The sequence below is a fragment of the Ipomoea nil genome, unplaced genomic scaffold (genome assembly GCF_001879475.1).
Source record: "Ipomoea nil cultivar Tokyo-kokei standard unplaced genomic scaffold, Asagao_1.1 scaffold3087, whole genome shotgun sequence".
Taxonomy (NCBI): domain Eukaryota; kingdom Viridiplantae; phylum Streptophyta; class Magnoliopsida; order Solanales; family Convolvulaceae; genus Ipomoea; species Ipomoea nil.
This window is the reverse complement of record NW_017619515.1, coordinates 116977-143547: the sequence shown is the minus strand read 5'-3', so window position 1 is coordinate 143547 and position 26571 is coordinate 116977. Positions and strand designations below refer to the sequence as shown.

The 26571-nt window shown below is 30.8% G+C and overlaps 2 protein-coding genes across 3 annotated transcripts; both read right to left on the bottom strand.

The window, feature by feature from the left end:
* Positions 1-406: 406 nt before the first annotated feature.
* LOC109166086 (squamosa promoter-binding-like protein 6) lies at positions 407-22245 on the bottom strand. 2 transcript variants are annotated; one of them, XM_019314976.1, is made up of 4 exons: positions 22200-22245; positions 2753-3332; positions 2057-2160; positions 407-904 (listed from the first exon to the last, which is right to left on the bottom strand). In XM_019314976.1, exons 2-4 carry the CDS (start codon positions 3292-3294, stop codon positions 456-458), a joined length of 1095 nt encoding a protein of 364 aa, XP_019170521.1. In that variant the 5' UTR covers positions 3295-3332; positions 22200-22245; the 3' UTR covers positions 407-455. The 2 variants fall into 2 exon arrangements, with proteins under 2 accessions (XP_019170521.1, XP_019170520.1); XM_019314975.1 differs by lacking the exon at positions 22200-22245 and adding an exon at positions 3734-3787.
* Positions 17818-21737, bottom strand: LOC109166089 (squamosa promoter-binding-like protein 6). The gene is made up of 3 exons (XM_019314979.1): positions 21211-21737; positions 20118-20221; positions 17818-18266 (listed from the first exon to the last, which is right to left on the bottom strand). Exons 1-3 carry the CDS (start codon positions 21735-21737, stop codon positions 17818-17820), a joined length of 1080 nt encoding a protein of 359 aa, XP_019170524.1.
* Positions 22246-26571: the final 4326 nt, after the last annotated feature.

Genomic DNA, 26571 nt, shown 5'->3' with positions numbered 1-26571 from the left:
TTTTTGAATTAATTCTATTTTTGTCCTAGATTTTTAATAGATTTACATGTGAGAGTTCACTTTTTTCACATTTGGTTCTAGTATTATTATGGACATTACCAATTTTAGTCCTCCAGCAACAAAATCGTTAAAATATCGTTAAATACAAAACTATTTCGATCATTTTTATACAAAGTGAGTTGACCCGTTATATTTTTATATTTATTTTTTTTTTCTTTCCCTCTCATCTTCTGTCGGTTTCTTATGCATTTGATAATTAAGGACATTATTAAATGAATTCTTAAACGAAATTGGAAGTCCAAAACCAAGGTAACGTGATGATAAAGTTACGGTAATTTATCTATGAAAAAATTACTGAGTATAATAAGTTCAAATGCTATTATAGTAGATAAAATGAGTGAAAAGCCTCATTACATGAAGACTTGTAGTATCCATTAAATAATTATTTATGAATTTTATATGGAAGTAAAACAGCAGAAAACATTATTGGACGACACGATGGTCTCTTGGTTCTTCACCTGCTCCGATCCTCTCTGCTGCTCCACTCGTCGGAGATGGGTTGACAACTGCTGCAGATCAATGGTGGTCGCCGGTCCACTCCTTTCTCGAGAGGCCTTCAAACATTTTTTGCTGTAGTAATTCATACAATTCTTTGATTTTTGGATTCCAGGACGACGATGGTCTGCTCTGCAAGTCTGGGTAGCAGACAGAAGAGAGAAAGCTCCGCCGCCGGAAATCTCCCCGCCGGACAGTTCTTGCTCTACGAGGTTGCCGGCGGCGGGGCTATTATTACTTTTTGTGTTGTTCTCCTGTTGTTGGCAAAAGTTGAGATTCCCAGAAAGTATTTCCGGAATAAGAAATGGGGATGCCCCTTGGGAAGCCATATCCAATAATAAGCTTGCATCTGCAATATGTACCCCACTATCGCATATTAACATATATATATAGAATAAATGACCAAAAAAAAAAGGAGGTATGAATTTAGGTATATTGTTTTATTTTTATTTTTTTTGGGATTACCCGGTTTACCGGGTTGGACACAGTGATTAAGATAGCTGACCTGAAGATTTAAGGTTGTTCCATACTCAAAGTCAATGATCCAATCTTTGATCTTTGGTCAAGGATGGATAAACCCCTTCCACTCAATCACACCCAGGTTAATTTAGGTATATTGTAAATTTTAGTGTACAAACATTTGGGATCTGTAAGTCAGTTGAGTCAAATCTGACAATTTACTCTATTCACTGGTCTCCCGCCAAAATAAAAGCGGTGATGAGTTTTTAAGTTTGAAGTTCAAACTTATATATAGAATAAATGATTTTATCGTAATGTGCAAGGATATCGATAAAATGTTGAAATTTATAATGAAATAATCAAATGATGAAGCCACATGTTCGTAGAATATTTTAGAATATGATATGATGATGCATGCGCATGTGCTAGAAAAAATCTATGATTATATAGAAAATTAAATTTATATAAGTACTATTATTCTAATTTCTAAGCCAGATTCATTGAAATTCTATATTAAATTAATCATCACCATTCATGATTTTGAATTTTGATGACTTGTTCGCACAACTTAGCTGAATAGTTCAGTAGGCAGTATTTAGGAGAAGAAGAATTTTGATGACTTTATTTTAATACTTGGATAAATCTTTAACAACTCAAAATGTAATTTGGATAGAATTTTAATCATGTTGTATTTGATTATTAAATAAATCTTTTGATTTTTAAACTTTTAATGAACGATAGAAAATTCTTAGACAGTCAATAAATATAATTTCTATAAATTGCGAGGTAAAACCGGTCCACTAAAAGTAAACTTTAAATGTTACTTTCACTCACTAGACTAATGCTCACAGACATATGATTTGCCTTCTTTGGATAAGCATATATTGGACCATAATTGATATTTTTAAGGAATACATAAAGTCAAAGAAGTTTTTATATTATATACTCCATTTTTTTTGGTCAAATATCAAAATTCAAAAGTAAATGATTATTGGAGCAAGGGTTTTATATATAGGAGAAAAAAAAAAAAATATGCAATTACCCCATTGAGTATGAAAGCGAGACTTTCTGCGGCGCTTGTTGTGGCAGGCAAGACGCTTCCGACAACTGCGCTTGTCGTCATCAAATTCTGCTAACAAATGAAACCTGCATGCAACAATTATATAATTATTATATATTTTGATTATTATCGTTTAATATGTTAATTCATATTTTTTGTTTATCATACTGTCTAGAACCCCATGGTGCATAGAGTAACCAATGAAGGAAGCCTAGGAATGAATTATGAATGACTTAACATAGTTTGACCTTATATTCTTTATATACTTCTTTTTATTATTGTTAAAAGATTAAAGATTTGGCTAGTGTAATACATGACACTTATTCAGGCTGATCGCTATCAGTGTTGATCGTATTCGATATAATCATATGATCATACCTGATAATATTGATATAATCAAGAATGATATATACACTACTGAAAATTCTGAAATTTTCGACCACCTGAAAGTGATCTTAAATCAAGTTGAAAGCCTTGTTTCCGACCATTTTTGGTATCCGAAAAAACATTTGCTGCTATTTCCGACCACTTTTTGCTTTCAACTTGATTTAAGATCACTTTCAGGTGGTCGGAATTTTTATAATTTCCAGTAATGATATATGATTGTGATTGGTACGATCAGAATAGGCGTTCCTGGGGCGTTATAGAAAGAAAAATGAATAATAAACACATATATACCTGCTACATTGCTGGCAAAATCTCTGCTCAACACCATGAAGAATGGCTTTGATGGTTTTGGAGTGTTCCACGCAGACTCTATGCCTCTGGTGATAGTATTTGGAGGAACTAAGATCCATTTTACACCCATCAACTTGGCAGATTATTGGGACAAATTGACTACAGGGATTAAAATCTGTGATTATCTTTGCCTTTTTAGCTGAAGCAGATTGCCCAATCTCCAACCCTCCATATCCTTTGCAGCATTCTGCAGATACCGATTCAATTGCAGGTATTCTTTTCCAGTTGTTGTTCATCATATCATCATCAGAAAACATCATTATTTTGCTGGCAAAATTGTTGTCAGTGTTACTATTGTTGTTGTTGTTGTTGTTTTGAGTCCATAGTTCCATGAAGTCTGCATCACCTTCATTAATTTCCCCATAATAACTAGGGGCAATAATCATGTTCTTATCGAAATCCGAAAATGAGTTTACTTCCACACCATACTCAGAGAACAAAAGGCTCCCTTCATTATCCAAAGCATGGCCCCAAGACTCCATTTTTGGCTAGCTAAACTTGCAGTAGAAAACCTAGTTTTCTGAGTTGTCACCACAGGGAAGAAGAAAAGCAAAACATAATATGCCATTAGTTGATTGTTCTTCATAACATGAAACATAAATTCAAGAACATAACTACAATCAGGGACAATCCCAGCCAAGTTAGTCAGGCAGTTAGCTTTTCTGGTTTGAGACAGTGAATTATGACAACCTAGGTTGGTTTGTCTTTCACTGTCAGTTAGGGTCACAAAGCAGAGTTTATTCGATTCAATGCACACCCTCGGGTGACAAAAGAAAAGAACAACCATAGCCATGAAAGATAAGTAGAACAAAAACTAAGTATCAAAAACCATATGAATCATAAATCTAAGCTTCTATTGTGAAGAAAATACAGAAGCATGTAGGGTGTATATATGTTTAAGAGATTATAAGAACACCCCACCTGGGAATATTGAAGATGGAAAAGCCAAAACATAATGAATCATTGTAAGATGTACGGTGGTATATATGTATATAGTGCTGTACAACAATAATAAATGAAGTCTGTACTATAAAGGGAGAATATGTTTTCATTCGTGCTTACCAGAGAGGCAGCTGAACAAGACAAGAAAGTTGATAAGATTAAGGTATGGATGGCATCTCAAGGTGATATATTATGGTACCTTAAAACTTGTTTATGCACAAGGATTAAGACAGGTTACATGGTAATCACGACCTAATACACTATGAACACGAGGAGCTCAAGGTTTTCTTTTTTAATCACTTTTGTAAATTTCTATTGCTTGTTGTTTGTATCTAGTGGAGTTATGTATGACTGTATATATATCTTCCATTTCTGGTGAAGGGTTTTTGTTCTTTTCTGGCTCCCTCTTGTCATATTATAGATCATGCAAATCAAGAAGATAACTATTCCTTGTTAAAAAAATCCCAAGTCAAAACTCTCAAGATAACCCAAGATGCTTCCGAGCGAAACTAGCGAGTTTGTAGTCGTTTTTAAGTACCGTTTTCAAGGGTTATATTACGGGAGCTTACATTGACGCCCCCGAAATACCAAAAGAGTAATGGGTACTCATGGTTTTGCTAGTGGAGCATGGCATAATGTGTACAATGTGAGTCATATCGTGACTGAAAAAACACGGTATGATTGACTGGCTGATTATAAAATGGTTGGTTGACCTAACTCTACACATGTAAACACAATTATTGTGTGGTGTTTGGTTCCTCCGATGTACTAAAAAATATTTTTTTAAGTTAACAATCAATAAATAGAACCAACTCCCAAATTTTAAAATTTTTACAAATCATCTTCAATCCATATCATTACATTATGTAAGCCTTAAGAGACAGATACATATATTTTCATCATATTCTAGAATTCATATGGATCTGCATGTTCTAACCTTATTTTCCCAGAGTTGTTAACATATTAGTTGAAAGTTTGAATTCAGTAACAAGAAATATCATATCCTATAATTACCAAAATGAAGTGGCAAAAGTGTAAGAGGAAGGGAGTGAAATTACCATAATGCCCCTGCCACCTGCAGAATTCATGACTCACGAGGTTTAACTTTCACTAAAAATAATGAATAATTATACTTGGATTACAATTAATGTAATCATATTAGGAGAAGGAAACCCAACAACAATAACAACAAACAATGCAATTAAGTGGAACTGCAAAACCTAAGAAGCTGCAGAAACAAGCAATGCATGCAATTCTGCATTAAAATATAGTAATCAAACATTACTCCAACCAAAACAAATGGCCGTACATCTAATACAAATTATAAGATGCAATTAATAATTTGGATTACAATCTTAATCCGTACTGAATATTGAATAATATATAATGGGATTGAGCTAAGCTAAGGTCCCTGTTACAAGTTACAACGACCCATGAACTTGGCAGACAGGAATTAACCTGGATGGGAACTAAAATTTGTGACAATGTCTTGTGTATATGTCAGTGAATATGGACTTCCACATCATATCAATAACACCACCCGATTCGATGAAGAAAAATAGTAAAATACTACTTGTACTCTCAAATTATATTCTACTCTTAACTTTTACTTTCTCACATGCACAAATCTTAAATGTAAATAATTTTTAATTTTTTAGACTCATAAAATAAAAATGTTCTATCCATGCATGCTTATCACATCAGGAAGTATAATCCATAAAGTAAAATTTGGAAGTCCAATAATAGAACTCTTCTATGAATTCCCTTGGCCTTCACATATTAGAGGACTTGTGCTTCTTTTGAACTACTAATTCAAGACCGTGTTGAAAATTAGCTATATATATATATATATATATATATATATATATATATATATATATATAATTGGCATTATATTTGAAGTTGTCATTTTGTGATATATATATTTTTCACTAGGAATGACTTTTGATTTGAGTCTGGTGGAAGTGGATTCGGGTTCTCAGGAGTTAACTTAACATATTATACATTCAAAATGAATAATAAGTACGTAAATGATAAATTAATTCTCAAAGTGTACTCGAGAAATTAACCTGTGTTCTAAATTAGAACGGGATTTGAGTTAGCATTATTATATATTTACAATTCAACTTTCTGAAAAATCTAAATTATTGAGATTCTCTCGTGCGCAAGGGTTGCAAAAGTTTAAACCATTTCAAATCATGCATAATACAATTACACACGTATATAAAAAGTCAAATTAGCCCCGTAAGTATAAGGAATACAATTTATTGTTATTCTTGCAATAAAATAAAAATATTTAAAATTTATTAATAAAGTATTATTTATTCAAATAAAAATATGTTTTAAATTTTTAATAAAATAAAAATAGTTATTATTTTATTCTTAAATAATTTTTTAAAATAAAACGTTATTTTTAATTTTTATTTTAAAAAGGTATTTTTTAAAATATTTTTTATTTTTAATAGAAGATAGCTGTGTTTGTTAATTAAAAAAAATTAAAAAATAAAAAATATTGTAAACATTAAATGATAAAATTTTTACTATATTTAATTTTTAATACAAATACTCTGTATTTATTATTTTATTAATTAATATTTTTTTTATAAAAATAGATTTTTTTTATAAATATATAAAATATTATTTTATAAAATAAAACAATACACTTTGTATCGACTCAAGTCTAGAACACCACTTGTTAACTTGATTAGTGTCATATTTGCTAGAAAGTAGATAAATATGTTATATTAGAGCCTAATTACACTATTGTATTGGTTTAGGAGGCATAATTGGAAGTTTTTTTTTTTTTTTTTTTTTTTTTTTTTTTTTTTTTTTTTTTTTTGATTTAGGTGACCTGATTGTAGTATTTAATGTGTTATACTTAGGTACCCAATTTGACAACATTTTCCTATATAAACATGTTGGAAAGCTTGTATTACTCACCGATCGAAGAGCAATTGTACAAGATTTGTGTGGGTGTTATATGTGGTAATTGATCGAAGTATGCAGATATTATTAGTTTGAAATACTTGGATGCTAATGACATTTCACATTATTTCTCATTCGGGAAAATTATGAGATTGATGCACCTTTAATTAATTTAATTTTGATGACATATATGATGATGTTGGAGGCAGATGAAAATATTTCATTGTCATCCTTGAGTTGCTACAATTCTTCTTTTCCATTTAGTCAAAGAAAAAAAATGAGAAAGAAAAATCTTATATATTGTAAGTTAGTTTTGTTGCAAGTTTGTAGCCTCGTTCCATTTTGTCTTTGTTTTCCGTATTGTATTTGCAATAATATTTTTTTTTGTCGTCACATGAAAATTTATCTAATAAGTTTACTTACTCCATACGTAAGTACTTAACAAAGATTTGTACACCTTATTTTCAATTCGTAAAATCTCATTAAATGAATAAGACAATAATGGGATGAAGAAATTATTTTAATATTTATCTCTTATGTTATAAAATTTTCTACCAACAACTTAAGGTGACGTTAGATTAAAATTAAACATTGAAATTGAAATGAAAATAAATTAATATAGTTTATCAAAGATGGCTTACATAACAAAGATTTGCACACCTTATTTTCGTAAAATCTCATCAAACGAATAAGACAATAATGGGATGAAGAAATCATTTTAATATTTATCTCTTATGTTATAAAATTTTCTGCCAACAACTTAAGGTGACGTTAGATTCAAATTAAAGTATTAAACATTGAAATTGAAATGAAAATAAATTAATATGTCTTGTTTGGTAAAATAGTTAGCCTATTTAGGTTTGTTTGACCATTATTAGCTGTTTGACTTAAGTTAAACAATAAATATGAGTGTTTGATTAATTAGCTTTTTGTAATAGCTTATTTCTCCAAAACACAAAAATTCAAAAAGCTGCTCAAAGTAACTTTTTTCGATCAGCTTTTTGAAAAAATTATTTTGTATGTAATCAGCTATCAGGTAATAGCTAATTTACCAAACATCTTTCTACAATTAGCTAATGCTATCAACTAGTCAAACCCACTAACCCAATCAACTAATAGCTATCAGCTAAAGGCCCTGTTTGGTAAAAAATTGGCTTATAGGCCAGTTTTGGCCTATTTGACCAGTATTAATTGTTTGATTTAGTTAAAATATCAATATAAATGTTTAGTTAATTAACTTTTTGCAACTCCAAAAGGCTAAAATTCAAAAAGCTACTCCAAGCAACTTTTTCAATTAGCTTTTTGAAAAAAGAATTATACCAAACAGCTATCAGCTAACAGCTAATTTACCAAACACTTTTCAACAATCAGCTAATGTTATCAACTATTTATACCTTCTAATTAACACAATCAGCTAACAGCTAACAGCTATTAGCTAACAGCCATTTTACCAAACAGGGCCAAAAGCTATTTACCAAACACTCCATAGTCTATCAAAGATGGCTTTTTATATGCATCTGGATTAAACTGGATATCTTTAACGTTTACTCCCTGCGTCTCATTTTATGTGTCTGGTTCAGTTAACGAGGCTTGACTGAAGTTATTTTTAAACCAATTTTTCATAATATTAAGTTTAGTATTAGTTTATAAAATTTATATATTTAGAAACTACACTAAAAATCAATGTTGCAAAAAACGTTAGGCGCCCCCTAGGCGCCTAGCGCCTAGGCGCCAATTTATTATTATTTTTTATTTTTTAATTAAAAATAAAATTAAAAATTAAAAATTTTCAAAATTTAGTAATAAAACATAAGGTTTTCATAGTTATTTCTTACAAATATTTACGTAAGTGGTTGTAAAAGTGTTCAAAAGATTGTTTAAACTATCTAAATACATAAAAAAAAAAAAACTAAAATTAAGAGCAAAATAAGCATTTTTTTGAGAAATTAGTGGACCAAACCGCCTTTGGCTGTTTGCGATGGATAGATCTCGAAAAAAACGCAATTTGAAAAAAAAATTTGTCCAAAATGAACAACCGAGTCAAAAGTTATGTCTTCCCAAACTTTTCCAACTTTACAACGAAAAAAAAATAAAAAATAAAAAATAAAAATAACCTCCGAACCGGCTGGTCGCGGAGGAGGCCGATTCCGGCCTTCCTCGCGGCAGCCGGCAGCCGCCTAGCGCCTAGGCGCGATTTTTGCAACCATGCTAAAAATACTATTAAACACAAAACATTAAATTTAAAAATAATTAAAGAATACTAAAGAAAATAAACTAAGAAGAAAGAGTTAATATGACCTATGAATATTAAGTAGGATAGATAAAATGAGACTGATGAAGTATTTGTTTTTGGGTGACAAGAAAAATTAGTATCCATTATTCGAGCATGTAAACTATGTAAGAGTTAAATTATTTAGGAAAACATTGCGCGACAAGTTTAACCAAACTAATGTTGACCACCCTTCTCACCAAAAAAAAAAAATGTTGACCACCTTTTTGAAGCAATAAAAAATTGATTCGAAACTTGACTCTTTCATATGGGCCAGATTAACAACAACAACAACAATTATTACACTCTTAACCCATTTATAATATCTGTTGATTTTTTTTATTGAAATGAGACTCGAATTTAAGAGTTTCGTTATAAAAAATAATAATGATGCCATCAAACCGTAAGGTTTTTAGTTGTTTATTATTATTATTATTATTATTATTATTATTATTATTATTATTATTATTATTATTATTATTGTATTTTATACAACATGATATCGATGAACTAATGAATTTTGTCCTTAGTAAAAATGTAAGTACTTCTTTTTATATTATTGACAGAACATATTTTATGTTTTTATTAATCATACGACATGTTATACATGACATTGAAAGAGTTTGGTAAAGAATTTATCATACACTTTTTGACACATTTGACCAACTTTAGTTGTTTGACTAAACTAAACTGCTAAAGTGTTTGATAAATAGCTTTTGACTTATCTTATTAATGCGAATAAGTTAAAAATGAAAAAAAGCTACATGGAATAACTTTTTTAGTATCAGATTATTGCATTTTCTCTTTAAAAATCTAATTTACATTTAGTAGTTGTTGGTTATTGTACGTGATGTTTATGTATATTCAATTTTTGTTCAAATTTACATTTTTAAGGTTGAATAGTTATTATTAATAAAAACAAAATAATTGTTTAAAATAATAAATACCAAAAACAACCACAACAACAATGGTGGTGGCGGTAGTAATGATGATGAAAATTTATTTCTAAAACAAAAATAATTGAAGTATAATTTAGTAAATAAAATAATATATCTATGTCGTCTTTAAAAATCGTTTTAATCAACAACTAATTTACAAAATATTTACCAGGACTATGTGATCTAATGGTACCCGGGTTGGACTTTCATTTGGAAGGTTGTGAGTTCGAGTCTCAATGGAGGCATTATTGACTCTTTATGTTTCAGTAGGTTGAGAAAGTATATAAACAGATGCTCTAGGGCTAGTAGCATTCACTAAAATATATATACAAAATACTTTTCTACAAATTGATCTACATAAAATAACTAACACAATTAATTATAAAAGTTCCCCAATTGTACTTTTTCCCTCATTTAAATACCTAGTTGGAGTAGGGTGGTGTATTTTAAAGTAGTAGCTAGCCTATGCTACTATGTTAGCTACCTAGGTGTATTCTCAAATTTACTCATTCTTTTTATTTTTAAATTCTTTTATGTACACAACTTTTCTTGAGATCAATAAAATGGAAATACGTTATTCATACTTGTCACATCATAAAACATAATTAAGAGAGTAGAATTTAAAAATCTACTTAGGACATCTCCAAATGCTCTATAATGAGGGGAGAAAAAAGGGGAAAAGGGGGAGGGGAGGGAGGATCAGAGGGGAAGAAGAAGACAACTTCAGGAGAGATAATTGTCATCTTTGAAGATTAATTATCTCCTTTGGCACTTGTTAGTCAAGTGCTACTTTTTACACGCAAAAGGTGGGGGACAGTTGTCCCACGCCCTTTGTTTTATTTTTTTTTTTTGTTTGACCTCAACACCATTGAGGTCAAATTTGTTTTTTTTTTTTTAAAAAAAATTCTTTTTATTAGTTTTATGAAATTATTTTTATAACTAAAAATTAATTTTTTGTTATTTAAATTTATTTTTTATTTGAAACTATTATTATAAAGTTAAAATTATTTATTTTTAAAAAGTGAATAAAATAATAGATAATGTGTAAGATTATGGAAGAGTAAGGCCTACAAAAAGAAGAAGAAAAGGGAAAGAATTAGAAAGAAAATAGGATGAAAGATTATATCGACTAGGATAATGTGAAAGAAATGAACCTACAAAATAGGAAGATAAAAGGATAAGGGCAATTTATATCTTCGACTATGATTCATAGTGTACTGTGGACCTGATTTAATACACATAATTTGACATTCATAATGTACAAAATTTATGTTTATAATGTACAAAATTTATGTTCATAATACATTAATACACATACACATAAACACACTATAATCAAGATACATAAACGCTTAACATAATACACAAAATTCATATTTATAATGAATAAAATTAATGTTCATAATGTACATAATTAATGCTCATTATATCATGTTTATGTGTATGTGTATTATGAATATAAATTATGTACATTATGAACAAGAATTATATACATTATGAAGTCAAATTATATGTATTAGATCAGGGTCAATCCTGATCCACGATATAGCGATTGATGGATAAGAGTTGGTAATGCCCCTTGGTCCAATAACTCCAATTATATCCATCCTCTGTTTCTTGGCAAATTATATCGTGCACCGCATTACAAATGGATTATGCACCAAACTTTTAAACGACGTTGTTTTGTTTAATGAAAAGAAACAGAACCCATTTCGCGCCGTTCCGCAAAAAGTAACTCTGTTATTCAGTTTTATTTTGTATATACTGCATTTTCATTTCAACACAACTACAGTTCCATTTTGATATAACTACAGTTTCATTCGATATTTATACACTCAAATATGTAAAAATGTTATTTAATTTTATTTTATATACACTATAGTTTCATTAAAACACAACTACATTATCATTTCGATATAACTACAGTTTTATTGCACAATATACACTCAAATATATGAAATGTTATTCAGTTTCATTTTATATACACTACAGTTTCATTTCAACACAACTATAATTTCATTTCAATTCAATTGCAATTTCAATTGATAATATAAAAATAATACGTGAGGCAGTGTCAGTTTAGATATACTATAGTTTCAGTTGGTAATCAATACACTAAATATGCGCGCTCCGTTAACTGTAATGGCGCGCCATTTCTTTAAGTGGATAATTGCTGCTGTTTCTCATTCTTCCAAAAGGTTGAACCCCAACCTTAAGGGTTGCTGCGGTTTCTCATATGTTTACATGTTGGAGTTGGGCCCACCTCGCCGCTTTTTCTATTTGCACATACGTTTCCGCGTACAGTATAAAACATTGAGAATCCCAGTTGCATAGGTCCTGTTTGGCGGCTGATTTTATTAATACTCCGTATTAAACCAAAGGAAAATATTTTCAAAAAAAAAAAAAAAAAAAAAACCAAAGGAAAATATTTTCAAAAAAAAAAAAAAAAAACAAAGGAAAATGTTCCTTATCCTCTCCGAATTTTTATCTCCAATTTTTTTATTCATGATGTGGTTTTTATTTATTAGGTTCCAATAATTTAACTAACTCACAAATAACTTATAAGAGTAATTACAGTAGGAGGATTTTCAAAGGTTTTTGCAACCTTTTTTTGCCATATGAAAGAGATAGAAGAGTGGAGAGAGAAGGTCAAGGTTGCCCTGCAACTCTGCAAGAGATTGGTTTTTTTGTGGGTCCCGCAAGAAAGAGAAAGTGGAGAAGAGAGGTGCAGTTCTGCACGTTAACTGAACAGACAGCGCCTAGCCGAGCGTATGCAGTGCACGTACCGACTAGCATGTTAATTGCTTTTATTTTATTTTATTTATTTATTATTATTATTTTGCGTCAAACACTCAGACGTGCTTTTTATTTTTATTTTTTCTCTTTTCCTTCTTTTCTTTCCCTTCTCTCTCTTCTAGTTGGCATCTAAAAAAAGGACAAAAAAATAAAAAATTGTTACTATTGAGGTTGCTTAAATACATGACGTGATGATGATACATCAAAGAGGGAAAATTTGTAGAGAAAAATAGTTTGTAGCATTGCATGCTCTAAACTAAATTAGGGAAGTTACTCAAAATTATGAATAAATGTATCTAGGGAATAAACAACATAGTGTCCACATTTGATAATTCAAATTCGAACATTTTTTTGAAATAAAAAGAATTTTTGAGCAAATTAAAGTCATATAATATATTTTGAGTTTATTTCACGTTCTGTTTTATAGACTATAATGGTATTTTCAAGGTCCTATACATAATGTATGTACGGTTTTAAACCAAACAAAACTTAACATTTTGATTTTTATTTAAAAAAAAAAACCAAACAAAACTTAACATACTTTTACTCAAATTTTAGGAATTCTAATTCCTTGAAAAAAAAAAATTCAACTAACCAAATACCGTGTTTGATTTTAGAAAGTGTTTCATATTTTAATTTTATATTTAACTTTTTGAATACAATTTTATATTTCACTTAAACCAAAAAAAAAAAAAAAAGAAAAAAAAAAGAAACATTTCATTTTTAGAATAAAAATTGAAAAAGTCATAAACTAAAAAGTTAAAAAGTTAGTTAAATGTTCTCCCAACTATAGTGATCTCATTAGTTATCTAATATAGGTTAGTTGTCAACATTCAACAACTTTTGTTTGCATTCTAATTATGTCTTTTTCTCAGTTTCTCTAATGTTTAAGGCTCCACTTGAAAACACGTTCACACACCAAAAAAAAAAAATTATAAAAATTGATTGTATGGAAATGATTTAATTTCTATAAAAAATATTTTCATTTTTTTAGTGTCTGCATGAAAGTTAAAAAGTAGTCTCTCTTCTTTTTATTATTATTATTATTATTATTATTATTATTATTATTATTATTATTATTATTATGAGTTGCACTTTTTTTTCGTTCAGTGGCCTAATTGCATTTTCAGGTTACGTTCAGTGGCCAATTTGAACCTTATTCCTTACTAATATTATATTAAAAAGAGGTAAATAAATAATTTTTAATTTATAACTTATTATAATAAAATAATACATAAATTGATAAATATAATAATTCTGAACTAAAGAAATTGAAGAAAAGATTTTACCATTTTTTTTGGATGTAGGCCGGGCCAAGATTTTGTTGTTTGGCTTGGTCTAGTGCAACTCATATTGAATAAGACATTCATATTGATACAAATATAATAAAGTTAAATTAAAAATTGAAGAAATAACTTATTTAACTAGTTTCTATTTTTATTTTTTGTGTTGTGGCTGGGATATACCAAGATTTGTATTGTTTGATTTAGTGCAACCAATTCAATAGTTTAATCGGCTACGGATAAATGTAATAAATCAAAAATTTTAAATTGAAGAAAACACTTAATTATTATTTTAATCTTTTGGGCTATGGACGGTGCCATGCTAAAATTATTATCATTACGCCTAGTTTGACGGCAATTTATATCCTACACCACGGCGCGTGTTGCATTGTGTGTCCAGATGCAAAACGATGTTGGTTTAATTTTTTTTTTTTTTTTGAAATTTCCCGCTCCAGTGTTTGGCAGCTAATTTTTCTTTAAAAAAAACCCATGTTCAAAAATGTACATAATATTATACATGAATGTACATAAGTGTATACATGAATGTACATAATTGTATAACAAAATATACATACTGTTTTTAAAAGATAATACACATAATCTAACATAATACATAATAAACATAAACTTTTAACCTAATACACATCAACTCTTAACATAATACACAAAAATTTCCTGATTCGGATGTACATAATTGTATAAAAAAAGTGTATATAATTGTATAAAAAATATACATAATTGTATGAACAAATATACATAATCACAGCAACTTCCTACCGCGCCTCCCAAAACGACGTCGTTTTGGGAGGCGCGCGGCGCACAGTGCTACGCGCGCCGTGGTGTAGGGTATAACGATTGCTAGTTTGACTGTACTCATATTTTAACTAGATTAGCTTAGTCCAGTTCAAATAATAGCAGACATATGGTAGGCTAACCCGTCTATATGACATCACTTAGCGGGAGAGACAGAAAACTAAACTTGAAATAAAAATTTTAAAAATGTCTTCTTAGTAAAAATTTTGAAAGACATCTTCTATTATAATAATGAATATTTTACACTGATAAATTGAAAAAATGACTAAGTTGAATTTTCAAATCAACTAAATGTTGGAGTGGTACTCAAAATAAAAATAAAAATTGACCTTCTTGCTAGGGGTGCCATTTCTAAGACAGATCGTATCGAATGGATATTGTTCTATTCCCTACTTTGTGTTGATGTACGGTTGCTGATAATGCCTTGTCTGGTTTAATGACATTTCTGATTTTTATCAAAAAAAAAAAAAAAACAAAATGTTGGAGTAGGGCCCACCCTGTCACCTTTCTACCTGCATTGAAAAATACTTAGTAAACTCCCATTTTATACTCTCAAATTTTACTCACTCTCACATGTTCTTGATCGATGTAGAAACTTTCTTGTAGATCCATATGACGAAAATAACCAATCATTGTTTGTCATTTCAAGGAGTAAAATTAAATGAATAGAATTTAAGAATATGCATAGTAGAATATATTTACGGGTACGGTATTAAAATATTGAGACTCCCAGTTGAATAGGTCCTGTTTGGTGGATAATTTGGTTTACTAGTATATATATATATACTAGTTTTTTACTCGCATTGCGCGATTGAGATAATGCCCAATATTTTTTTAAATAAGTATTTTATAGTATATCAATGCAAGATTATATTGGAATTGTTCATGCATAGATAATTGAATGTTAAATTTGTGTATTTAAATAGGCAATTCTAAGTTTACAAATGCAAGATAATATAGTCAAGATTGATTATAGTTGTCAATAAAATAATTGTATAGGTATGGTTGAAACCAAATACAAGACATAAGGGAGAGAAAATAAAAATTAGGGCATAAATTATTAAATACTTCGTATATACTAATATTGAAGAGCTAACTACTGATTGCTAAACAAGGACATTGCGAGATAGTTTCCCACTTCAATTTGTTGTGTGATTTGAATACTCTTTTTGTCAATAAATCTCCCAAGTAGTTAATATGATTGACTTAATTATATTTTTTATTTTTTTTATTTTTTAAAACTATTATTATTATTATTATTATTATTATTATTATTATTATTATTATTATTATTATTATTATTATTATTATTATTATTATTATTATTATTATTATTATTATTATTATTATTATTATATCATCATCATACCCTTAGGTCATTTTACATGTTAATCTAAACAACTAATTTTTTCAAATATCTTTTTACCAATCATTGATATAATTCGTTGGTCAAATTCGCTAATATAATCCGTTAACGCTAACCGCTAACTGCTGATTGTCAAACAAGGATATTGCGAAGTTGTTCTCACTTCAATTTGTTGTGTGATTTGAATAGTCTCTTTGTCAACAAATCCTTCAAGTAATTAATATGATTAGCTTTATTAATTATATTTTTTTAATTTTTTCATGGTATTAATAAAATACTTGGTAAATAAATATATAGCATTATTTTGTATTATAACTTTCATATTTAATTAAAAAAAAATAGTGCACAAAAAAAGGTAATAGACAATTGTGAATATAATCAATTGATGAATTTGAATGTAAAGAATTTTTACATTGGAGAAATATAAAGACAATATAACTAATAAAATTATTTCTCTTAATTAATTTATTAATAATGAATTATTTTTTTAATAAAGACATTGTAGGGACAATGTAGCAAATATAATCAATTGATGAATTTGAATATAAAGAATTTTTATATTGGAGAAAAATAAATACAATATAACTAATGAAATTATTTCTCTTATTATTTTTTTTTTTTGAATGCTACTAGCTCTATTACATTGTAGTATCTGTTCATATACTTTCTCAACCTACTGAAACACAAAGAGCTAATAACGCCTCCACTGAGGCTCGAACTTACACAACCTTCCAAATGGAAGTCCAACCCGGGTACCATTGGACCACATAGTCCTGGTATTTCTCTTATTTAATTTATTGATAATGAATATTTTTTTTTGAATAAAGGCATTGTAGACAGATAATTCTAAATTAAAAAATGACATGTATTATTTTTTGTTGTAGCTACTAAATTATTATTTTTAATTAATTTAATAAGAGTAAAATAGAGTACTAATTATGCCAACTTTGATTGGGATGCGAAGACCTTTAAATTCTTATTAAAATCAATGAGTAAGTTAACTGTGAACTAACAGAAATTAACGGAAAAGATAATATTTAACGGAAAAGTTAACGGAAAATCACATTCATTAAGTATAAATTAGAAATCTTAAGGAAAAATTAAAATCTGATCAATTTGAGCCCTTCATTTGATTAAAAAATTTGACCGCCATTTTTTCTACCAATTATAGGCCTAACTCTCTTGGGCTCTTATTAGTATAGTAGATATATATATATATATATATATATATATATATATATATATATATATATATACACTCCATATAGGCAAGTTATTTTTGTGTGGGTGTGTGTTTTTTTTTTTTTTTTTTTTTGCTTTTGTTTATTATTATAAGGATTAAAATTTTTTCGACATCTCATGTGACAATTATAAAATTCTTTTTATTCATAAATTACTATTACAATTTATGTTTATTAGTCGAATACATTGTTCCCAATCCCCCAATACTCTCGGCCCGACAATGCTAGACCTCTGCATATTGCAAATTCCCACCTAGAAATGTTGCTCCCACACTACAGTTGGTAAATTTCAGTCATTGTTCATAAACTTTACTCATATGACCAACTTAACTTTCCATGCGAGCTTATTAGTCAAATACAAACCATATACATCAATGGTTAAAAATATTAAATTGGTCTAAAATTTTGGTTCTTAAAGCTTGATCCTTAGTTCTAAAATTGGACGACATGATCGATCTCTTGGTTCTTCCCTTGCACTGAGCTTCTCTGCTGCTCCACTCGTCGGAAATGGGTTGACAACTGCTGCAGATCAATGATCGGTCCACTCCTTGGAGATGACTTCAAACATTTTTTGCTGTAATTCATAGAATTGTTTGATTTTTTGCTGTCAGGACGATGATCTGCTCTGGTCTGGGTAGCAGAGAGATGAGAGAAAGCACTGCCGGAATTCTCCCCGCCGGAAAGTTCTTGATGAACCGGTGACAACATTTCTACGAGGTTGCCGGCGGCGGGGAGGGCATCATAGAATGACAACATACTATGCCAATCTTTACTTGTCTTGTTCTCCTGTTCTTGGCAAAAGCTGAGATTTCCAGGAAGTGTTTCAGGAATAAGGAATGGGGATGCCCCTTGTGAAGCCATTTCCAATAATAAGCTTGCATCTGCAATATATGTGTATCATTAAAACTTTTAGGGGCGTTTGATTCACTTAATTACCTTATAGTCTGTTTGGTTGGGGTAAATTAGAATTAAATTTTACTCATTTAATTTAATTTCAACCTAATTCTGAAGGTGAGCATATTCCCTCAATTGTATGGAATTAGAATCCCTTGCCCAAGTATGAGTGTACACAATTTTCTACATGAGTATATACAATATATTCTTAAGTATCCATGAATGACGGTGAAAGTTTACCAAATAAATCTATTTTACAATAAGTGAATATATGTATATATGTATGTATGTATGTGATGGATATATTGGACCCGGAACGAACCGACCTGGAAGAGACGGACCCGAGAAGCCCCTCGGCCCAGTCAAGTGGGCCTTGGCCGAGTCGGCCCAAGGCATCTCGGCCTTGGGCCGAGTCCAGCCACGGGTGGGCTCGGTACACCCGAGCCCACCACCATGGACCCGGGCACTACCGGGCGAGTCCATGGTGGACCCGTGGACTCGGCTAGGCCGAGCTCGGCAGCTCGGCCATGCCGAGTTGCCCGCCTTGGACCCGGTCTCGGGAGGATGCGGTCAAGGCGGGCCGATCCAACTAACCCCGATTCTAGGGGTACGGTTGGGGAGTTTGAGCTGATATAAAAGGACTCCCTCTTGTCCTAACAAGGGACCTGATCATTACACAACACAACAAATTCCTAAATTGTTATCTTCTAGCCTTATTGTCCTAATCAAGCCTTGTAATAGCTTATTAGTGATAATTAATACAATATACGGTCCCTGCGACCTACGGTCCCCGTGACCTACGGTCCCCGCGACCTACGGTCCCCGCGACCTACGGTCCCCGCGACCTTATTATATCTCTGCATCGTACTATTTATTTCGTACGTATACTTATCCGGGTTTAATAATTCGGGCTACCCCCGGAGAATTAAATCCATCAGTATGTATGTGTGTATATACACACACAGACTATATATATATACATATACGCCCACACACACACACAAATATGTGTGTGTGTGAATCTATTAACTAGAGTGTGCAATTTGCCTAACATTAGTCCACACGATATAGTGTGTGCATTCATGTAATAGATTGTATGTATTCATGTTGTGTTTCACCGTCTCACGTGAAGATGTTGTCTAACTGGAATATTAGCCTATACACACATACAGACACAATATTTATATAACGCAAATAGGGATTTAAATATAAACAAAGGGATTCAAAATTTTCAAAATATAATCCCACTGCACGTACTAAAGAAAAGGAGAAGAAACGACGTATATCCAAGTCATGCGGTATCTACACTGTTCTTAAAACCAATTCGCTATCCCAGAAAGTGTTAGGACTATTGTAGTGTCATTCTCACAGGATAAAATGGATCAATGATACTATAGTTTGAGCACTCAAACTATAGACTTTCAGCGAACTAAAACAACAGACTTGAACACAAGCTTTTGGGAATGAATGGGCTGAGTTTTGGGAAAAAGACAACGTAAGGGACTAGGAGTAGAGAGAAAAATGAATTTTGTGACTTTAAAAATTTGCCCAAACAGCTTGGTATATATAGTGGATGATTTAAATCTTAGCCTTCTTGACATAATAAATCCAAATAATAATTGAATTATGGATTATAACGTTTGAAACGGTCCTACTTATTATCAAAATAATATTTACGATTATAAATTAATATACAATTAATTCGTACCGATTATCAATAACCTGTTTCAAAATACCTAAGTGATCCATAAGTCTATACACCAAAAAATCTATACCCAAGAAATTATTCTCATTTAAATATAAGCCTAATAAGATAACATAAAATATATAAAGATTACCCCAGTGAGTATATAAGCGGGGCTTTCTGCGGCGCTTATTGTGGCAGGCAAGACGCTTCCGACAACTGCGTTTATCATCATCAAATTCTGCTAACAAATGAAACCTGCATGCAACAATAATTATATAATCCATCCACTAGTTAATGTAAAGCTTTATATTTTGTCATTTATTTATATTTGAGAAAGAATTGATATTTCAAAAATACCACGTCAAATTATATATATTCTAATTATAATTATAATTTAATGTCTATCATATTTTTCCTGTCGATCCATAGAATCAACAACCACTAAGGCAATCGGATCTATACCCATGAGAGGGTGTGTTGAGATTAAGTAATTATTATTATGTCAAAAATTATAATGAGACACAATTTTTTTTTTTCTAACCTAACAGTCAACCCATACTTAAATTTTATTTATTTATTTATTTATTTTTGGAAACCATATAGAATTTAAGAGTGTGAGGATATTGCATGTGTGTAAATAGTCTAATGAATGAAACATAGGAATGAATTATATGAATAAAATAGTATACATTACTTAATTTTCTTGAGATACCTAATCATTTTCATTACTATAGATTTGATTGGAAAGATATCCAAGCGCAAAAGCAAATATAGTATAAAATACAAGTAAACTTTTATGATGTTGATGATACTAGTATTGGTATATGATTGTACAATTAAATATATGATCGAATTTATCCCTGCAATACTCTTGTACTTTCAAAAGTGAGTCTAGCTTATTTTTACATTACTAAATTTATAAATATTTACTTTTTTCTCTACATCTCTGTAATACTTTTTCACTTAAAGGAACCGCACTTTCATATCACATCAAAACAAAAATAAAAAATAAAAATGAAATAAAGTACAAAAGGCTGCCCTAGCTTAGGGTTGCACCCATCTCATATATTTTTTTAAAAAAAATTAAATCATTTTTCTCTGATCTCTCGCCATGTAAACTTGCAAGACATTGTTTTTGAGGGATAATTCTAACCTAATATATGTAATTGTACCGAGTACTATTGGCACATATGTCCACTGGGATTGCAGAAAAAACAATATAATAATAAAGTACACATATATACCTGCTACATTGCTGGCAAAATCTCTGCTCAACACCATGAAGAATGGTTTTGGTGGTTTTGGAGTGGTCCACACAGACTCTATGCCTCTGGTGATAGTATTTGGAGGAACTAAGATCCATTTCACACCCATCAACTTGGCAGATAATTGGGACTTGACAAGAATTATAATATTCAACCATCATCTTCTCCTTCTTAGCTGAGGCAGATTGCCCACTACTCTCCAATCCTCCATAGCCATTGTAGCATTCAATTGCAGGTATTCTTTTCCAGTTGTTTCCATTCATATCATCATCAGAGAACATCATCATTTTACTAGTAAAATTACCATTATTAATAGTAAAATTGTTGTCAGTGTTACTGTTGTTGTTTGTCCATAGTTCCATGAAGTCTGCACCTTCATTAATTTCCTCAAAACTAGGGGCAATAATCATGTTTTTATCAAAATCAGAAAATGTGTTTACTTCCACACCATACTCCGAGAACAATAGGCTTCCTTCATTATCCAAACCATGGCTCCAAGGCTCCATTGTTGGCTTGCTGAAGTTGCAGAAAACCTAGTTTTCTGAGCTATCACCACAAGGAAGAAGAAAGGACAAAAGAAAAGCAAAACAGAAGATGCCATTAGTTGATTGTTCTTCATAACATGAAACATAAATTCAAGAACAATTAACCACAATCAAAGATGACCCCAGTCAAGTTGGTCAGACTCTTGACCTAGCTAATAACTATAGTTACAAGTTCGACTCCCTAATCTTATCGGTTAGGTTCACAAGACACGATTTAATAGTGTACTCTCTGATAGTGGCTACGGGTTAGGTTTCTCTTGTAACCCAAAAGAAAAAAGAAGAAGAACAATCCACCTGGGAATGTTGAAGATGAAAAAGGCAAAACATAATAATGAATCATTGTAAGATGTACGGTGGTATATAGTACTGTACAACAATAAATGAAGTACGAAAATGGAAGAATATGTTTTCATTCGTGCTTACCAGAGAGGCAGCTGAAGAAGACAATTAAGAAAGGTGATAAGATTGAGGTATGGTGTTTCAAGGTGATAAATTATGTATGGTGCCTTAAACTTGTGTTTATGGTGTTTAAGTACAAGGATTATTAAGACAGATAACATGGTAATCACGGCGTACTACAAAAGACACGAGGAGATCAAGGTTTTTTTTTTTTTTTTTTTTTTTTTTTTTTTTTTTTTTTTTTTTTAATATAATTTAAATTTTAAATAATCCTTTGTAAATTTTTATTTCATAGTCATATGTGGAGAGTTATGCACCTTCCATTTCTTGTCAAGGGGTTTTGTTCTCTAAATGTGATGTTTGGTTGGATGAAAATATTTTTTCAAGTTAAAAAGTTTTCCTTAAATTTGAGAAAATAATTTCTTTTATTCGTTTGGTTTATAGAAAACTTTTTTCCGCGGGAAAATATTCTCCTCGGAAAAAAGTTTTTCAAAGCTCAACCTTGGTATTTTGTTTTTCATGGACATTGAAAACAATTTTTACTTGATAGGATTATTTTGACCTTATAAAATTCTTAATTACCTTAGATCAAAATCTGTATAATAATTTTTATTATAATATTATAATAAAATATATAATTATAATATTTTAATTTATAATATTCAACAACTCCCATATTTTAAAATGTACAATCATCTTTAATATTAATATTCTATCACATTATGTTAGCCATAAGTTACATGTATACATGCATTCATGGTCTAGGGTTGTTAAACATTAGTAGGTTGCAAGTTTTCAGTAACAAGGAGTATCCTAGAATCACCAAGTTGAGTGACCAAAGGGGAAAAATGGTAATATTGGTCCCGGCAAAAAAGTCTAGAAAGAGGGAGGGGTGGGTTGAATAGACTTTCTAATATTTTTGTAAACTTTTCAAAATTGCTTTAAGCGAGCTTGAATTTTGAAATAATAAAGTTGACTTGATCTCGGGCAAGCTAAAAGTCTAGATTTAGGGGGGGGAGGGGTGGGGGGGGGGGTGGAGGGGGTTGAATAGACTTTCTAATCTGTTTGCAACTTTTTCAAAATAGCTCTAAGCTAGTGAGCTTTAATTTTGAAACCAGAGTTTTTAAACAAAGCTTGGAAATGAGTTTCCTCGTAGCGGAATCTTTAGCTTGCCTTAAAAAGAGTAACTAGGTTTTGAACGAATTGCTTGATTTAGTGTGTGTAAGTATGGGGTTAGTTTGCAAGTTAATAAGCAAATAAGTGTGTAAAGATAAATGACAAATATTTTTATAGTGGTTCGAAAACTTTCATACTCCACTCTTCTCTTTAACTCCAAGGAGGTTCCAAAAAGATGGATGGGAAGAACGAAAGGAGTGTTTAGTATGAGTCAAGCGAAACACTCTTTCCTTAAAATTAAACCTTATTTGTCACCTCCCACAAGTGCGTAGCCACCTTAGACTACTTGAACCAAGCCATCCCCCTGCACGAGAGAAAACCTCTATGCTATACAATTCAATAAGTTTTAGAAGAGCTCTTGTATAATTAGTGGTGCAAACCCACTTCCCAAACCAATGTGAGACAAAAGCTACTCTCAAGCTTTTTCCCTTAATTTTTCCAACTCAAATGGGTCTACTTTGAGAATCAATATCTCATTCACCCATTATCCGCTTTGAGCGTATAATATATCAATCTCTTCATCTCACTACGAAGAATCCGAATCCACTTTGACCCGACCCAAATCGGAAGTGGACTCAACTAATAATTGTACCACATAATATGCCATTTTAAGCTATTTTTTCCAACAGCCACAAAGTCACCTTACTCTTCGCTATCCAATCAAAGCTAGCCAATCGTCATCCACTACGTCGCCTTGCTAGGTTAATTGATCTCGCAACTCCTTATCATAGAAAGACGCTTGTTGGTTATTGAGTGTTGGACTTGGAAATCCCTCAGATTTCACTTCAACTTATGAGAGCTTGATTCAACTTGATCGCTTTGAAGACTTGCATTTAAAGTTTTTATCACACCGACCAACATCTTTTCTCTTAGCTTGGGGTCCTCCTTTTATAGACGAGGAGGGATGAGTGCTGCCATCTAATAACTTATGCAACTTATCCATAGAGTAATGACTGTTTCCCTATTTGGCTTATAAGAACTTTCAAAATTAAAAAAGAAATGTTATTGCTTATCATCAATCTGTCTCATCTACAGACTTCTAAGTGTCAGACAAGTTGCATCTTTCAAACGAATCTTTTTGTTTTTTTCCTTAAATAATTTCCTTCTAAAGTTGGTTTTTCTTAAAACAATTTTCAATGAATCTCCACATACATGGAATACAATGGGGATTCCCTTTCATCAATTAGGATGACTTGTCAAGACTTTTTCTGGTCTTGGACTTCTACCGATCCCCTTAGCTTCCTTCCGACTTGACTCTTTCCGCTTACTTCCTTCTAGATGCTTCTTTTTGATTAGTCCAACTACGAAGCTTATCTAATTTTACAACAAAGAATGAGGGGTGTAAATTGCTTATTCAATGCTCTTTAGTCTTTAAATCATTAAAATCTATTACAAATATTTTTGGTAGTAAAATGACCATAATGCCCCAACCACCTGCAGAATCCGTGATTCATGAGTTTTAACTTTCACTAAAAATAATGAATAATTATGCTTGGAGTTATAATTAATGTAATCATCATCATATTAGGAGAAGAAACCCCAACAACATGTGGAACAGCAAATTAGCAAAAACCTAATTAAGAAGCTGCAGAAACAAGCAATCCATGTAACTGTGCATTAAAATATAATGAAACATAAATCCAACCAAACACAAATGGCCGTACATCTAATGCAAATGATTAGATGTAATTAATAATTTCGATTACTGTGTGCATTTATATTATGTCCATATGACCAAATGAGTACATGCTGTAACCGACAACGTTATACCAATGATAGTTTTTATAGAGTTCTACTACATGTACTTTTTAATCTTCTTCTTTAAATTTTATTTTTTGATGTGGCGGATTCTGATAAGTTATTTTTTTTCATGTGGATCCCAATACAAGTGTAATATTTTGTATTTGGAAATACAAATTGGAAGTACAAAATGAGAGTACATGTAACATTTTCCGTTTTTATAAGATATTTGTTTGATACACATGTCATAACTATTTTACTACTCACTCCGTCCCATTTTACCTGTCTTACTTTCCTTTTTAATTTGTTCCAAAATAGTGTCATCTTTTCAAAATTGAACATAACTATCACTCTACATTTTCCAATTTACCCTTTTGACTTTTCAAACTTCTAGAGGTAAGTACAATTGTACTTTGTACAAATATCACCTACTTTTGAAGGGCAAAATTGAAAAGTTAGTAACATTTATTATGTTGTAGTAAAAATCATGCAAAAAGCAAGTAAGACATTCAATTAGGGACGGAGGGAGTATATAAAAAAGAATGTAAAAATGTCTCGCTCTATGCTAGATTGTGGGTAAGGATATAGGACAGTCGCAGTGTGAGAGTTACGTACCTAATCAATTGTTATATTATGTACTAAGGTCCACCTTGAATTATGGACTCTGATCCAACTTTTAGTCTTATGACTATTATTGGGTATTTTTAATTTGGATCCATGAGTTTAAAAGTTATCAATTTCAATCAACAACAACTGTTTAATTTTTGTCAATTTCTGTCCATCCGATCAAATTGTCGATGAGAAATAGCCAAAAACTTTTAATAACTAAAATGCAAAAACTTTTAATAACTAAAATGATGAGGACAAATTTATCTTTCGATTCTTCTCTTCTCTTTCTTCTCCATTTCTTGATCTGTAACTGCAGCTGGCTGCTGGCCATGGCTTGAACAACCCACCCAACCATAACTGTTTAGTGTTGTTTAAATCATTTAATTGTAAAAAGAAAACCAATGGTTTCCATAATCTTCTTTATGTGTTAAAGTACAGTGCAATTGGATGGATCCCCAAAGCCGAAACCATGAACACACTCAGGGACGGAGTCAAAAATTTAGTTGAGAGGAGACGAAGAAGTAGGGACAGATTCAGATTTTTTTTTTCAGTAAAGGCGAAACATTAAAACAAAGGAGATAATTAAAAAAAACACACCTCATTATTAATATAAAAGAATGTTATATATATGTGTGTATGCATTAAATATTAAAAAGCTATTAAAAATGTGACTGTGTTGAAACCATAGGGAAGGAGTAAAAAAAAATGTTGAAGCCAACTATAAAAATATGTTACTACCAAGATTTGAACTCCTACCCATTATCGCTTTACCAACTCATCTAAACCACCTCTTGTTTATATTTTTTTTTTTTTTGAATGCTACTAGCTCTATTACATTGTAGTATCTGTTCATATACTTTCTCACCCTATT

What these genes read in the sequence shown, in the direction of transcription:
- LOC109166086 (XM_019314976.1), bottom strand. Translation starts at nt 3,294, where the DNA reads ATGGAGTCTTGGGGCCATGCTTTGGATAATGAAGGGAGCCTTTTGTTC. An exon ending in TTTTGCCAGCAATGTAGCAG is followed by an intron (nt 2,161 to 2,752) that starts GTATATATGTGT and finishes TGTTGCATGCAG; the next exon opens with GTTTCATTTGTTAGCAGAAT. An exon ending in TCGCTTTCATACTCAATGGG is followed by an intron (nt 905 to 2,056) that starts GTAATTGCATAT and finishes TACATATTGCAG; the next exon opens with ATGCAAGCTTATTATTGGAT.
- LOC109166089 (XM_019314979.1), bottom strand. Translation starts at nt 21,737, where the DNA reads ATGGAGCCTTGGAGCCATGGTTTGGATAATGAAGGAAGCCTATTGTTC. An exon ending in TTTTGCCAGCAATGTAGCAG is followed by an intron (nt 20,222 to 21,210) that starts GTATATATGTGT and finishes TGTTGCATGCAG; the next exon opens with GTTTCATTTGTTAGCAGAAT. An exon ending in CCGCTTATATACTCACTGGG is followed by an intron (nt 18,267 to 20,117) that starts GTAATCTTTATA and finishes CATATATTGCAG; the next exon opens with ATGCAAGCTTATTATTGGAA.